The sequence below is a fragment of the Daucus carota genome, chromosome 4, assembly GCF_001625215.2.
Source record: "Daucus carota subsp. sativus chromosome 4, DH1 v3.0, whole genome shotgun sequence".
In the NCBI taxonomy this organism is placed as follows: Eukaryota; Viridiplantae; Streptophyta; class Magnoliopsida; order Apiales; family Apiaceae; genus Daucus; species Daucus carota.
In genome coordinates, this window is record NC_030384.2 from 36,540,403 (window position 1) to 36,555,743 (window position 15,341).

At 32.7% G+C, this 15,341-nt stretch overlaps 2 protein-coding genes across 3 annotated transcripts; one reads left to right on the forward strand and one right to left on the reverse strand.

The window, feature by feature from the left end:
• Positions 1-1,226: 1,226 nt before the first annotated feature.
• LOC135152019 (uncharacterized) lies at positions 1,227-6,896 on the reverse strand. Of its 2 annotated transcripts, XM_064091358.1 has the most exons (3): positions 6,595-6,896; positions 6,057-6,239; positions 1,227-1,896 (listed from the first exon to the last, which is right to left on the reverse strand). In XM_064091358.1, the coding sequence occupies exon 3, from the start codon at positions 1,863-1,865 to the stop codon at positions 1,302-1,304; it is 564 nt and encodes a 187-aa protein (XP_063947428.1). In that variant the 5' UTR covers positions 1,866-1,896; positions 6,057-6,239; positions 6,595-6,896; the 3' UTR covers positions 1,227-1,301. The 2 variants fall into 2 exon arrangements, with proteins under 2 accessions (XP_063947428.1, XP_063947427.1); XM_064091357.1 differs by having other exon boundaries at positions 6,057-6,896.
• Positions 6,897-10,253: 3,357 nt separating this feature from the next.
• LOC108215695 (probable 6-phosphogluconolactonase 4, chloroplastic) lies at positions 10,254-15,226 on the forward strand. Its single transcript, XM_017388241.2, has 3 exons — positions 10,254-10,652; positions 10,757-10,892; positions 14,553-15,226. The coding sequence occupies exons 1-3, from the start codon at positions 10,345-10,347 to the stop codon at positions 15,015-15,017; spliced, it is 909 nt and encodes a 302-aa protein (XP_017243730.1). The 5' UTR covers positions 10,254-10,344; the 3' UTR covers positions 15,018-15,226.
• Positions 15,227-15,341: the final 115 nt, after the last annotated feature.

A 15,341-nucleotide genomic window follows, 5' to 3' on the forward strand; every position in this document is an offset into this window, starting at 1 on the left:
AACATTTCCGTACAAGTTGTAACCCCTAGTCACTATTACGTCCTATATACCATTAACTTTAATTGTTTGAGAGATAACAGTGTGTATATTAGTTTCTAACAACTACTTTACCCCTGTGACCTCTCAAAAATTATGTATTATATTTTGAAATTATTTCTGAACACACACAACAATGTAAAAAAATTTAAAAAAATTATTAAAATATGTATCTAGATTTAGAATCTGATTTTTTTTTACATAAACGATGTAACTTATTTTAAAATTTTAAAATAAATACATATTTTAAAAATTATTTTAGTTTTTTTTACATCGTTGTTTGTGTTCAGAAATAATTTCAAAATATAATACATAAACTTTGAGGGGTCACAGGAGGTAAAGTAGCTGTTAGAAACTAATATACACACTGTTAACTCTCAAACAGTTAAAGTTAACGGTAGATTTGGACGGAATAGTGACTAGGAGTCACAATTTGCACGAGAATGTTAAGTGTAGGTTGTATATTGCCACATTTTAAAGTTCAGGTACTAAACTGCGTTTGGAGCAAACCTAGGGGTCACAAAGTGTAATTAACTCTATTTTTATATAAAAAAGTTTTATGATTCACACATAATATGTTAATATGAGTTGATTTTAGTGATGTGAAGAATTAAAAATAAATATTTTTTGTATATTTTAAAATAATCAAGATAGTTAAATAACTGCTTTTAAATCACCTGTCTTGCCACAATTATATTTTTCTCTCTACAATCATATATATATACATATATATATATATATATATATATATATATATATATATATGTATGTATGTATGTATGTTAATATGAGTTGATTTCAGCGATTTGAAGAAATAAAAAGTAATGACTTAGTCGTGTCTTCCTATAATAGTCAAGATAATTAAATAATTACTTTTAACTAGTCTTGTCATGAATTAATATTTCATTTTTTAAAAGGATTTCATTCAATGAGATTTTAGCGAGATGAAAGAATAAATATTAAATCCAAATTTATTTGAGATATTTTTATAATCTTTTCAGTGTGGTTTTAAAATATTTATATTACTTAGCAAAGTCGGTAACGAGCCGTTTCTAATCTAACAAAAATATCGACTATTTATTTTGTGCATAGATACCGAAATTATAAGAAAATTTTTGTCGAAAATATTGAAAAAGAACAAGATATGTATGTAATTCATTTAAAATGCAACACACTGTTTAAACGTCAACACCACGTCATACTTATAAGACATGTATACGTCTCAATCTCCTGTTTATGTGTACCTACCAGCAAAGACGAAACATTTAAAAAAATGGCCAATGATCCTGATTACGAAGAACAGGCATTTTCAGCGGTGAAAGGCGGTCATCTTTATTCTGCCAACCAGAAGAAGTAGCAGTAGCAACTTCAGCAGCAGGCAGAAAAATCTCCTGCTGATCCCCACTAAAAACATCTAGGCCAACAGGAGGTGGAAGCGGAGGCGGATTAGAAGCACCAACATTATCCGACTTCGAATTGAGAGTCTCCGAATTCCAGTTCTGCAGCCACTTTGCTACATTGTCAATGTTAAAAACATAAGGCACAACAATTTCTGAGCAACTAGATGCCTCAGTGATTTGGGATGCGGTTTGATTGCACAATTGATGATTATTAGTATGATTCATCGGCTGCTGATGACTGGCATTTTGACTCCATCCACGAGGTGGCTTCAAACTCATCAAACTTGATGACAGCAATGGTACTGGAGCCATTGAAACTGGAGAGCCAAGTCCAGGCTTTTGAAAGTGAGAAGCCAAAACAAGGTCCCCTTCAGCAGTCCATGGACTTTTTTTGTTCCCTTCTTCGATTTCAGTAGATAGCCTCCCCATTTCGAATCTCTCTTCCCTTTTTACTCACCCCCTGTGTTATTTTTTTGTGTGTATGAGTTGATGCAATGTAACTATATGGTAGGATATATATATAGTTAAAAAAATGATAACATTGATTACAACAAATCAAATTTCGTTGAACAATTAGTTCATAAAGATTCCCAAAAATGCAGAAAACCATATGCCGACAACAGTTTTTTACGTTACGGGATCAAACATTTCATTTAAATATAATTTATCAAGAAATTTAGTATATAATATCTTTAACTGAAAACCATCTAGTATATATTCCAACCGACAATTAAACTAATTTGAATAAATTATTCTCAAATCAATATTGTATTTTAGTAACGACAACAGTTGTTAATGGGCTGCACAACTTCCGTTGACTCTATATTAATATTGATATGGTCCACTTGAATGAAATGTTAAAATATATACTACTCCCTCCGTCCCACCATGTTTTTTATATTGAGGGACGGGTACTCGACATGCATTTTAAAGCTCTGATTAAGTATAAGTTTATAAATTATTTTAAATTTTTTTCTTGTGTATAAAAATATAATATTTTACTTCTTATTCATAAAATAAGTTTTTTAAAAATAATTATAGAACTATAATTAATCGGAGCCTTAAAATGCATGTCGAGCAATGAAAAAACATGTAAAAAAATGAGTGAGATGAAAAGAATATACTGTTAAGTCAAAACATTAAAACCTTGGTCGGTCGGTCAATATTTGGGCCTATGGTCCCTCTTAATTTATATCTTGTTCTAATGGATCTTTTAATCATAACTAAAACGTATTTAAACATTCTCATCAAAAAATAACTCTTTGGATCAATTTTTAATTACCTTTTTGACAACCTTAACTATTAAGAACTTATCCAACATGTGAAACAACACACCCAATAATTTATTTAAAATCTATTTTAGTTCTGAAATACATATTATTTTAATATAATTTTATCTTCATAAAAAATTAAATATTAAAATATATTTGAGAAATAATAAAATATTATAAGTCGCCCGTGCATGGCATGGGTTATAAGTTAGTATTTAATTATATGTTTTCAATTATATAATTATATATTAAGCAATATTTTCATTAAAATAATTTAAAATTTCCAAAAATATTAAATTAATCTTTTTATTCATATAAAATGAAAAAATAATTCTGCCTATGAAAGTCAAAGACTTGTATATGTGTTTCAAAAGGCTAAGGGTCAATCAGAGGGGAAAGTAAAATCCTCGAGAAAAAGGCGATAAAGCCTTTTATCATTTTTTTTAAAACCAAATAAAGCCTTTTATCATTAACTTATACTTATAATTATCATATGCAGTATATCTATACAATTCTAAATAATACAAATACTATTTACAGAATTATATTTAGGTTCTACGAAGTCCATACCTAAGTGAAGTATTGGGTACCAGTCATAGTTTTTTTAATTAATCAAACTGACGAAATTTGGGTAGTGCTTTTGCAATTCCGGCTCTGATATAATTTATAACATACCAAACACACAAGTAGATGCATATAATGTTGATAAAATCTAATTAAAATCAAATTTAGTAAAAAATAGTTGACAATATTTCTACCCTACAATGTTTTTTTTTTTTGAAACATTCTACCCGACAATGTTGTTTGCATCTTCAAAATTAATAACATCTTATTGCTAATACAAACTTTAGATATTTTAAAATTTTAAACCAAGAATTATTTGATAATGCATTATCAAATAAACCAAACTAAACTTTTAACGAAGGACCGTTAAAAGATATCCACGTGGATCACGTCTATACTGAAATCCAATCTTAACCCACCCGTTTAAAACTCAATACGAAACCCAAATCTTAGAAATCGGACTATAGTGCCTACTACACTGAAACAAAAATATATCAACCGAACACTCTTCTCCAAAGTCGACCGTGTGCTATAATTTAAGTTGGATTGCGAGACTTTGAGAAGACCGATCGTAGTGCTTGTGAAGAAACGATTACATTAAAGAAAAAAAAATACATTTTCTAATCCAAATCATCTATTTATGTTAGTTGTGAATGTAGTGTTTTGAGTTTAGTCAATTGTTGTGCAAGGGTATATATGTATATAAATTTGATTGTAATTTTTGATTTATGCTACGATTATAGGAGTTGAAGCTACTTCCACTAGTTTCTATATACACTGATGATTTTGAAGTTGAGTTTTGTTGAGAAGTTGACATAGATAGCGAGATGGAAGACAAAATATATATGGAGACAATAAAGGGAGAGAAGAGATGGAGATAAAAAAAAGGGAGAGATATTCTCAGTTAAAAATTAAAATAACCTAATAAATAAATGAACTGAATTTCTGGTCATTACAGTCCATATTAAATTGCTAGGATCAAACTGAACATGTTGCACATATCGTATGGGATGAACATACACGTTAGATGGTTGACTCACTTTTCGGTTTTTCTTTGAACTTCCCTATAATAATTAGTGAAATGTTTGAATATTTTAATTAGTTTAGTTATTTGATAATCAGTTGAATAATCGAAATGTCATTTAACTAGTAAAATAAAACAATAAAGTATATTTAAAAGTATAGGGACCTTTATGACAAAAAAAAGAAGTAAAGGGACCTTTGGTACGAAGCCCATTGTACATGTCATTAAATTTGAGTTATGGGCTTTTGTCAGATTTGTGCTCACGTTCTTCTTTGGAAAAAAAAGTACTACACATCTTCTACGATTTTACAAGTGCAGTTCTTCACGAAAACGAAAAAAATCAGTAAATATTACTATATGCTAATAACAAAACAAAACTGTCGAAAAAAAGTTTGCTTAAAATCAAAAATATAAAAACGGCGAATTTATCACCAATTTATATCTGGTGAATATTTTCGGTTATGATTTCGCACGGGTCCTGTAGGCCGCCCTCAACTGATTTATTCTGCACGTTTTTAAACTAAGTTACTGAAATCTTTCAATTATGGCTTTTGCACCAACCCCGTGTGCTCTCAACCAAGCTCGCTGTCATTTTCCAAGTCTCTAAGCTAAGTTGCGACGAGGAAAAGAGTCCTTCCTTTTTCTTTTTTTTTTTCAATGTCTTTTAGGTTAACATGTTTGTAGATGAATTATATCGAAATATAATAAACTGAATTCGGTAATTTTTTCTTTCAAAAAAATTATCATCTAACGGAAAGTAATGTAAGTATAACTCCGGACGTTTAGACAATAAAATTTTAATGAATGAGAAAAGAATACTCATAAAGGAAGTCACAGCTCTTCTGAAGTATAAAAAAAAAAACAAAATATAAATTAATATACAAGAAACTCATATATTAAAATATTCTAATAAGAATCGGCGTGAAATATGGTTTACTTCAAATAAAGAATTTTAAATGACAAAATAGGATTGGTATCCTAATATTCACATTTACCCTAGTATTTAAATGTTTTAATTTTACATAAATTTTATCCTTGTATCATTTGACAAATTTGTGACTTCAAATGAATACTAATTTCACAAACAGACTACTGAAATATTTGCGGATAAAACATTTTTTAGATAAACTCCAGACGACTCAGGTGTGACTTTTGAAAAGACCAGAATGCTAATCAACATTCTTGTGATGAGTTTGGTGAGTTCTATAGTTTTGAACTTTTTGATTGTAAGTTTAGTCATGAGCCCAAATCTACACTAAATTATTTATAAATCTGGAAATGACTTGGACCAGGCTAAGATATATATACATCTGTAGTACTATTCATATTATTGAAAAAACGTAAATTTAAAATTTTTGATGGTTTCTGTACGTGTACTGTTGTATTGATTGTATCACGTATTTATCTCCTAATGTACGAGGACATACGTTTTAATTCAGTAAAATTAAACATGGTGGTTATCGAAAAGTGAGATGTCCTAAAAGATGAACATTAAAGGCACAGTAGCCACTGCAACACATCTTTTACACAAAGATAATAATCATTACATAGGACAGAATCGATATCATATCAACTAATCAGGAATCAAATATGATCATGGAGATGGAGATCACTCTCTGAGGAAATCAATGTTTTAAAATCTCGGGGATGATTACTGATTAGTGAGGTTAAATCACACTACATTTACCAAGAAAATTGTGCTATATAGAATTTCATTATGTTTTTAGTTTGTTGCTAATGAGAGGGAGGGAGAGAGAGAACCTCTGTGCGGATTGTCAGAAGAAGCTGGAAGAGGGAGAATATATCATTCAGCAAAGCATGATGACTCCAATCTTGTACTCCACTCTGGACTCTGGAGTACTCAAACTTGCAGTTACTCTGCATGGAAATCATATCAATACACATAATCCCCCGAAATAGCCACACCTCTTTCTTTCTCTTCCTCTGTCACACGCAATTGCAAATATGTTATATAAATAAATATATACTCATATGCATTTGTATGTTTACCTGTATATGACAAACAACGGAGAACCGTATATATAGGATATATGCTAATGTAAATTCAACTGGTAAAGTGCATGTGTAGCTTGCACGCACACGGGTATTTGAATACATATAATGAAATGAGGAAACTACATGGATGTGGATAGAGTTGTGGATGAAGGTGAAGGAAATAGTTGGGGGGAATGAAGCCTGGTCCGATGACACAAACTAGCTATCAATAGCTAGCTAGCTAGATTGTTGCATCGAGCCGGACAACATTCCCCTCAACCCTCTGTGTTTTTTTCTCTCCCACCTTCTCAATCACCTGCAGGCTGCAACCAGGCCACCCTCTCTCTCTCTCTCTCTCCCTCCCTCTCTCCGTCTCTCCCTCTCTCTCTCTCTCCCTCTCTCCCTCTCTCCCTGCCTCTTTGTTATACTTCGGTAAATACAGAAACGTCTTGCTTGGCTTCCGGTGTTGAGCTAGTTCGCTTCTTTTATACTACTACAAACTGAGAGGAGGTACACATCTATACTATTATATTAATATACTTATCATACACTACTCTATATCAGGTTTTTCCCAGACCTGGTAACAGCTGTGTCTTATATATACAATATATATACCTATACCTGGGTTTTAGTAAATCTCTAGGTCATTTTAATATTTTAATCCTCTATATACTGTAAACGAGTTTGTCAACATTATTAGGTGAAGGGCAAAGACAAGAAAGAGGGGCCCTCAACATAAAGATACGAAAAAAAAGAAAAATTGAACAAGAGAGAGATCCCACCACTCAATAACATAGCTCCGAAATTGACTAGATCGGTAGAGTGGTATATATGTGATGAAATAAAAATGAGTCACCCTGACCCCCCAACTAGTAAAAATGAGTACTATTTGATTCCATACATAGATATTCGTAAATATTCCATTGTTCCTATACAAGATAAAAACTGAGAAGAAAACATTTCATATATATATATATATATATATATATATATATGATTTTTTACAGATAAAAACACAATTGAAGAACAGGAAAGATGTCTCTCCTAAATTAGTTGCGTGTGGCTTATTTTTACTCAAAAATCGAAGTTTCAAGTGACATATGTGAGTCGAATGACAACCAATCAACGTACCCTTGCAAATGCAGATAATGCAGCTCCAACGTCGTGAATAGTGTTTCTAAAATGACTGACTGCATGCAAAACTACGTACAAAATCTTACCCGGTTTGTTTATCTACTCCTGCAAGTTAAATGTATACTGACTAGCATGTATCCTTTTTTAACCTCCACTTCTCTCGTTCTTAATCAAGGTACTATTATCGTATTGTCTTTTCAACATGGCGGAAGACTTTCATTCACTAAAAACTAATCTATCCGTCCCACCAGATTTTTACATTGTTGAGCGTGATTTCAATACGCATTGTTAAGTTAAATTTCATAATTTTTATTTTTAATTTTTTTTTCTGAATTTTTCTGAATAAAAATTCAATGTTGAAATTTTTATATAGAAAAAAAAATTAATAAATAAATTTTGAAATTATGTTTAACGGAAATCTTAAAATACGTGCTGAGGGCTCTATCCCCGCGTAAAGGATCTGGTGTGGGAGAGAGAATTGTTCATTATAATTCCGAGTTCGATTCCGTCACTGCGCATCAACGTAAAAGATGGGAGCAACATATACGGAGACTCTGATTTCATTGTATTGATGCAATAATGGTGAGAGTGTCTAGGAAATGGGAAAAGCGGTCCCAAATTTCAAAGCAATGGAGAAGTATATGATTGGTAATATTACGGAGTTGTATTTCGACTTTATGGATTCCATTAGCAATTTCACACGCACATACGAGAAGGGCTTGCTTTTATAATTTGATTTGATTCGGTGATGGAGAGATTTGGAACATCAAGAAGGTAAAGATAAAAACAAAGAGATAGAGGGGGCAAACAAAAAGGGGAGTGGGTGATAAAAAGATGCAACTTTTTGTGAGCTTGCTTTTGGTCCCTTTCAGACTCTCACCTCTCCCCCCATGGTCTGCGTGTTTCTTGCTTGCTTATAAATGGAGTAGATTATGAATCCTAGTGCTGAAATTTTCGAGTTCATGCATTAGTGTGAATAGTTTAATTTATTTATTTTCATTTTGAAATAATGATTGTTGTTATTTTCGTTAAATTTTTTTCTGAAAAATTGTTTGATTTTATTTTCAATTTTTAAAATAACGACTCTTCTCAAGTAATATATTAACATAAAATCATTTTCAGAAAATGAATTTTAAATTTTAACCACTTTTTTGAATTATTGGGGTTAATATACAAAAGTCATACATCAAATCACTAAGACATTATATTTTATTATATTTATAAGACATCTAGTAGGACATTGTTGTGCTTGCTTTAAGCACTTATTTTCAAGTATTTTAATTACATAATAAATATATTTGTTTTCAGAATTTCTTTCAGCGAGTTATAATAAATTATTGTACTTTAAAACAGTTCAAAGTAATATAATTTAAAATAAGTATTTAGAGATGAAAGTGTGTAACAAAAATAAAAACGGAGAGAGTATTACAGAAAGGCTGCATTTCCGGCAGACTTGTCGTGGAACGAGGTGAATAAACTAATCAACTCCAACGCACGGGGCTAAACAACAATTAGCATAGGGCTGACTGCTTACTTGCCTATTAAACTATGTTTGGTCGCGGGAGGATATGTAATACAAACAAGTTGCTACATTTTGATTCACTTGTTGATGCTGGAGCAGTTGAGCATTGGGCAGAGTTAATTAATTTATTATATAGTATTTGAATTTCAATACCAGCATTGTTATTTGGATTAGTTGGTAAGATCCCCTGCTCTCACCGTTGAAACAGGAGGTTTCCACCGCCCGGCAAATTTGTGTGCCAGCTCGATCGTAACCACAGGATCCTTTCAACGGCTGTTACTTTCAAGGAACGCCATGAAGTTGAAATCAGAAATAAGACGATAACTGAGATATGATTCTTGATACTAGGTATTTGACGAAGTAATAAAATGAATATATATTGATTTAAAATATTTTTGAATGATTAGTTATGATAAATATTTGAAAAAAATTAATATTTATACATATATTTGAATCATTAATTTCATTTTATATTAATTTATATATAATGATATAATAGAGATGAAAATAAATTGATTATCCGATCGCACTCATACTTCATACTCATGTCTCGGATCTCGTAGGTTTTAGCCTTTTGAGGTATGAGTTTCACAAAAAAAAAAACGATTAACCAAATATCGTGCACGAGTTTGGGATGAACAAAACTTATATCTATACTAGAAAAAATCTGAATCAAAGTACTAAGGTCCTTAATTTTGTTTTTCTAATCTTTGCAACCCATGTATTGTTCAAAATTTTGAAGTACCTATCATGTACATACATGGAGTTAAACCTACACGACATCTGCATAAGAGTTTTTTTTTTTTTTTTTACAATACAAGGTTTATATGTCTTATAAATTAAATTAGTATCCATTCTAATATTTTTTTAATAAGATAAAGTTGAACTCGAGACTCCTAACATTTGGGCTATCCAATCATTCTCACCAATTTTTTATTTAAATAAGCATATCATTTACATCAACACCACTATCCAAAATCACAAATGTTTTTAAAAAAAAATATTCCAAGAAAACATATCAAGTCATTTACACCCCCAAAAACTAAATAAGAAGTAATTATATCACTCTTTGTAAAGTGGGAATATGACTTTATTACGAGAATCTGTTAAGAAATTTCATTTTTGATAACTTGACATTTTCTAAATACTATTAAAAATATGATGACTTACTTTTGATAATTAATATTAAATCTTTGCACTAACTTTCTTTTCCTCTAATATTGAACCAAAAGCTCTCATTTCACTATAACAATTTCATTTTTCCTTCTCAAAAAATTTAATAAAAAATTATTTGGAGAAATACATCAAAATTAACCAGCGTCGTCCGCAACAGTAACTTGAATTTTTTTTCTTTCGTACGATAATTGAGTTGAAAGGGAAGGAGTAATATTTATATTTATGGCCTCTTTTGCCTCAGGTCTGAACGCTAGTATTGTTTTAGCTCGCAGACACCCTCTCTCCGTCGGACGATCGCCGCCGTTTACTCTACCGGCCTTCAATCACAGAACAAAATATCAACTCAGCTGCAGACTAAAATCCGATATGACCACCGGAAAAAGCAAAGGCGATGTGAAGGTCTTCGATTCAAATGAAAATCTATCGCTCTCTCTCGCCAACTACATTTCCGATTTGTCGGCGAAAGTTACTGCCGAGAAAAGCACCTTCACTGTTGTTTTCTCCGGCGGCTCGTTATTCAAGTCCCTCAGGTTTTTACTTGTTAATTATTGTGTTATTTATTTAATTTATATCTGCCCTAATTTTTTTTTATATTAAATTTGTATTAAGTTAGTTGAATTTGTTTATGTTTCAGTAAATTAGTTGAGGCACCGTATGTAGATTCGATAGATTGGTCGAAGTGGAATGTGTTCTGGTTGGACGAGAGAGTTGTTCCTAAGGATCATCCTGATAGTAATTACTTGCTGGCTTATGATAATTTCCTGTCCAAGGTATGTGTTATCACATTGTCACTTTATACTGCGAGTGTGTGAATGTCGATTTATTATTTGTGACTTGCTAATCTGTGCAAACCGTACGAAATAAGTTGATTAGTAGTTTTCACTTTTCAGTTATTAGGGGAAATAGAAAGTAACATTTATATCTTAAGAAATGTGATGCTATCAGTATGTGTAGAGTTCGTTAGGTACTGACCAACTCATAATTGATTATTAGGCTGATGCTACTGACAAATCACAGCGATGTATATCTGATTTCATGGACTACTAAATTACCATAACCGACTTTTTTTTTTTTGACAAAATGCAAATTCACTCCATTAAATTAAAACAAGTATAGTCGGGACAGATCCCCAACTGACAATGCAATCAGGTTAATAAACAATAAAACGAGCTAAACAAATAGCCGCATTGTTTCCAGACTGCTTAATACAATGAATACAATGATTCTTGAAATTGAAAATGAATACAAAGGCTTCTCGAGTAATCCAGCCTACATCAATCCCGAAAATGGTAGCTTCACAATTGACCTTCACAATAGTTTCATGGCTGTTGCGGTGTTCAGACGACTCAGTTGCAAAAACTAAGCAATGAGGAACAAGAATCCTCGAATAATGAACAACTATAATTTGTGAAAGGTGAGCACATGCGATCACCACCGTTCCAAGCATACCCCAGCTATCTACATGCCGGGAGCCAGCTATAGACATGCCGAAAGTATTAATGATGCGATAAACCAGATCTCCCAAAACTCCATCCCAATCATTCTCATTGATAATGCAGGAAGACATAACAACCACAAATATAACACCCAAAAATTGGGTACTAAATCAACACACGCCAAAAGGCGAGACGGAAAAACACAATCGGATCTTTGATTTCAAAAGATCTGATTTATTCAGAAAACAATCAAGTCCAAGCTCAAATCCGAAACAGATCTGAAAATAAAACTCGATTGAAATCTTCGAGGTTTAAGCAACACTCGATTTTATTGAAAAACAAAAAACAGGTAAATAGTGGAGAAGATGGGAGAGCGAAAATGATTTGGTGGATGTAGAGGATGAAGGTGAAGAATGGAGAAGTGACGGCTAATTTTGGGAGTCGACTCTCAAAACCCTAATTTGAGAGAGATATGAATATTTAGTTAAGACGTAGTTGCGAAGTAAAATAAAAAGAAATCGACACCATAACCGACTTAATTAGCTTAATACAGTGTAATGTTTTTTGAATTAAGCAATGACAATTGACAAACACTTGGACAGCTCAGCTCGAATTGGCCTTGTACACTTGGGCTCTGTTTCAGTTGGGCTTCATTAGAAACTGATATTTTGAGTCCTGTACTCTTAACACCAATTTGGCGGAAAAAACTGATATGTGGAACTTTAGGGAGCGGGGAAGTCAGAAATGTGCATTGTTTTTTGTTATAATTGTAGTTATCTGATCCTGATAGGTTCTTGGATATCAACTTAGTTTCTGTCTGGTCATTGCTGTGAAGATACAATGGATGTGCATCTGTCGTGATCAGCAGTATTTTATTTTATTTTTTGAAATTGGAGCATTCGGCACAGTTCGATACTTTGATTGTTGTTGAGGATTCGATTAGTTGAACTGGAGAAGTTGTGAATAGCAATTGCTTGTTTAGAAGAGAAAAAACCACTGCAAATTAATGATGATGGAACACTTTGTATCAGTAAACGGTAATCTCCTATAGAGATATCAGGCATGGCTTTAACGAGGATCGTCTAGTTGATAACTCGTGATTTTAGGAACTATTAAGAGCACAGACTTAAGTTCTGAGGAACAGTGCTTCACTTAAGAATTAACGGAAGAAACCTCTACTTCTCTTCGTTGGGTCAAAGATTTTACTAAAAATAAATTTGGTTAAAAACAAAATGACAGAGAGAAGTAGAAGAAAGAGGGAGCGGCCGCGGGTTTGGGGGGGGGGGGGGGATCGAGTAGCTGATCGATGCAGCGGACCTATTTTTTTTAATTTTTTTTGTATTATTATCAACACTCAAGTATATTAATTTTTCATATGTTAAAAGTTTTCAGTTCTAATATTAGAATATCTTAATTATGTTGCTGTGAATTATAAACTGTTTTTTAATTTGATAAGATATTGTAATGTTGCCGATTATTTAAATTTTGTACAAATTTAATTTCCTTTTTTTTAAATTCTGTTTGCGCTTTGATTACTTGTTGTGTACTAGTGGTGCAATTTATATGTTTTTTTAATATTATGATGTGCAGTTCTATGCAATTCCGCCCGTAATTTCTGTGAGAAGTCCATATATCATGCATTTACAATTTATTAATTTTAAGCTGTTGACTAGTCAATGACTAGTTGGGTAATCAACTAGCTAGACACCTGGTGACTCGACTTTCCGCAGAAACAAACCATGATATTAGGTTTGGAGGCTTAAGCTCTGATACCAGATTAAAAATTAATCTTACCCACGAATAAACAATAGATACAATTAATTTATACAGATCTAGTGATTTCTCCTGGAAACTGACATCTAGTCAAGCATTAAGCTTACTCTAACAACCAATCACAGCTCAGTATTACTTGGATTACTAATCTGCTTGATAAGTGGAGCTAAAATAGCCTTGTTAACTCGAAATATTTTTGACTTGCCACTTTCTGCCTGTGTCAGAACTTATATATCGAGTCCATTACCGGGTAAAAGAAAAAATAAGAGCTACATTTCTGTATAGTTCGAACTTTTAAACTAATTGTCAACTTATATAGTTTTGAGTATTTTGTTTTCTGGTGAGGAGTTTTAGGTTTTTTACACTAGTATTGTAATGATTCTACACTATACTCCTGTTATGATGGAACCCTTAATATTTTTATGAAGTAAAACAGTGCATTTAAGGTTGTGAAATCTTTGTTTGGATATGGTTTTAACCTTGAGAGTTTAAATATATAAATTTAAAACTTGCCAAAAATAAAGAGATTGCTCATGAATGGTTCTCTGTTTAGCTGAAGTGTGAGTAAGTGACCTCATTGCTGGGCTAAACTTTAGTTTATGGTTCTGGGTAAATGGGTAGGGAGAGACACCCTAAAGCTTAGGCACAGAAAACTTCATTAACAGGTCTTGATTTGCATATTGGTATCTACTTCATTAGTAATTCCATCTGTCCTGCCAACCCCCAAGCTTATATCTTGCTATATTTAAAGAGCTTGGTTCCTAATTTAGCTGAGTGTGCTTGATTCCTAATTTTGCCAACCTGTGCTTGATTTAGAGCATGCTTGGATTAAAGCAGGTTCCTTTTTGGCTCTATGAGTCTTACCCAACATACATTGGCAATATTTTGTTTAGGCTAAATAATTTGCCATGTTCATCTCTATGGATTATTAGAGTTTTGATATATCTTTATTGGTTTGCTGTACTATGTAGGCTCTCTGTCGGTTCTTTTCTGGTTTTTATAGTACGTTGACTCTACCCTTGCATATTTTTATTTACGTGTGTATGGAAGTTTTTACCTTAGGTAAAAGAATCTGAGTAAGGAAGAACAATACTGTCTATGAAAAGTGACAAATGCCATTAGTTATGAAGGCATGGCATCCTACGTTATAATGTTATTAATTTGCAGAAAAGCATTATGGTCAAATTATTAATAGAGTAACCATTTGTTTTGCAAGTGCAGGTTTCAATTCCCCCTGGTAACGTTTATGCTATCAATGATGCTCTCTCAGCTGAGGGTGCAGCTGATGACTACGAGACGTGTCTTAAGCATTTGGTGAACACTGGTACTCTTTCCATTTCCGAGGCAAGCGGTTTTCCAAAATTTGATCTTATGTTGATCGGCATGGGCCCTGATGGACATGTGGCCTCTTTGTTTCCTGGGCATCCTCTTCTCCAAGAGAGCACTAAGTGGGTTACTTACATTAAAGACTCACCAAAACCACCTCCAGAAAGAATTACTTTCACGTTTCCAGTGATCAACTCATCTGCACATGTTGCACTTGTGATAACTGGGTCTAATAAAGCTCACCCGGTGCATGTAGCGCTCGGCGACGGTCAAAATTCCGGCACGTTGCCAATTCAGATGGTCTCACCTGAAGGGAAGTTATCATGGTTCTTGGACAAAGAAGCAGCTTCTAAGCTGTAGGCTGGTTATGCATGTAGCTTTTGGCTTTACGATGGGTTGCAACTCGTGTACTACTTGTGTTATGTAATGCCTTTGAGGACTGGCGTTTGAATAATGTTGTATACTATGTACCAGCGTACCGGATTAAATGTTGTTCTATGCAAGTTGTGCTTAAAATTCTGAGTACCGGATTAAATGTTTTTCTATGCAAGTTGTGCTTAAAATTTTCAGATTCACAAGCTTTGAATGAATAAAATTCTTACATACGCCTATGGAGCTCAATATTTTCCAACTCTTGAAATTTATGATTACTGGATGTTCATTCCATTTGTGATTTAGTGTAGC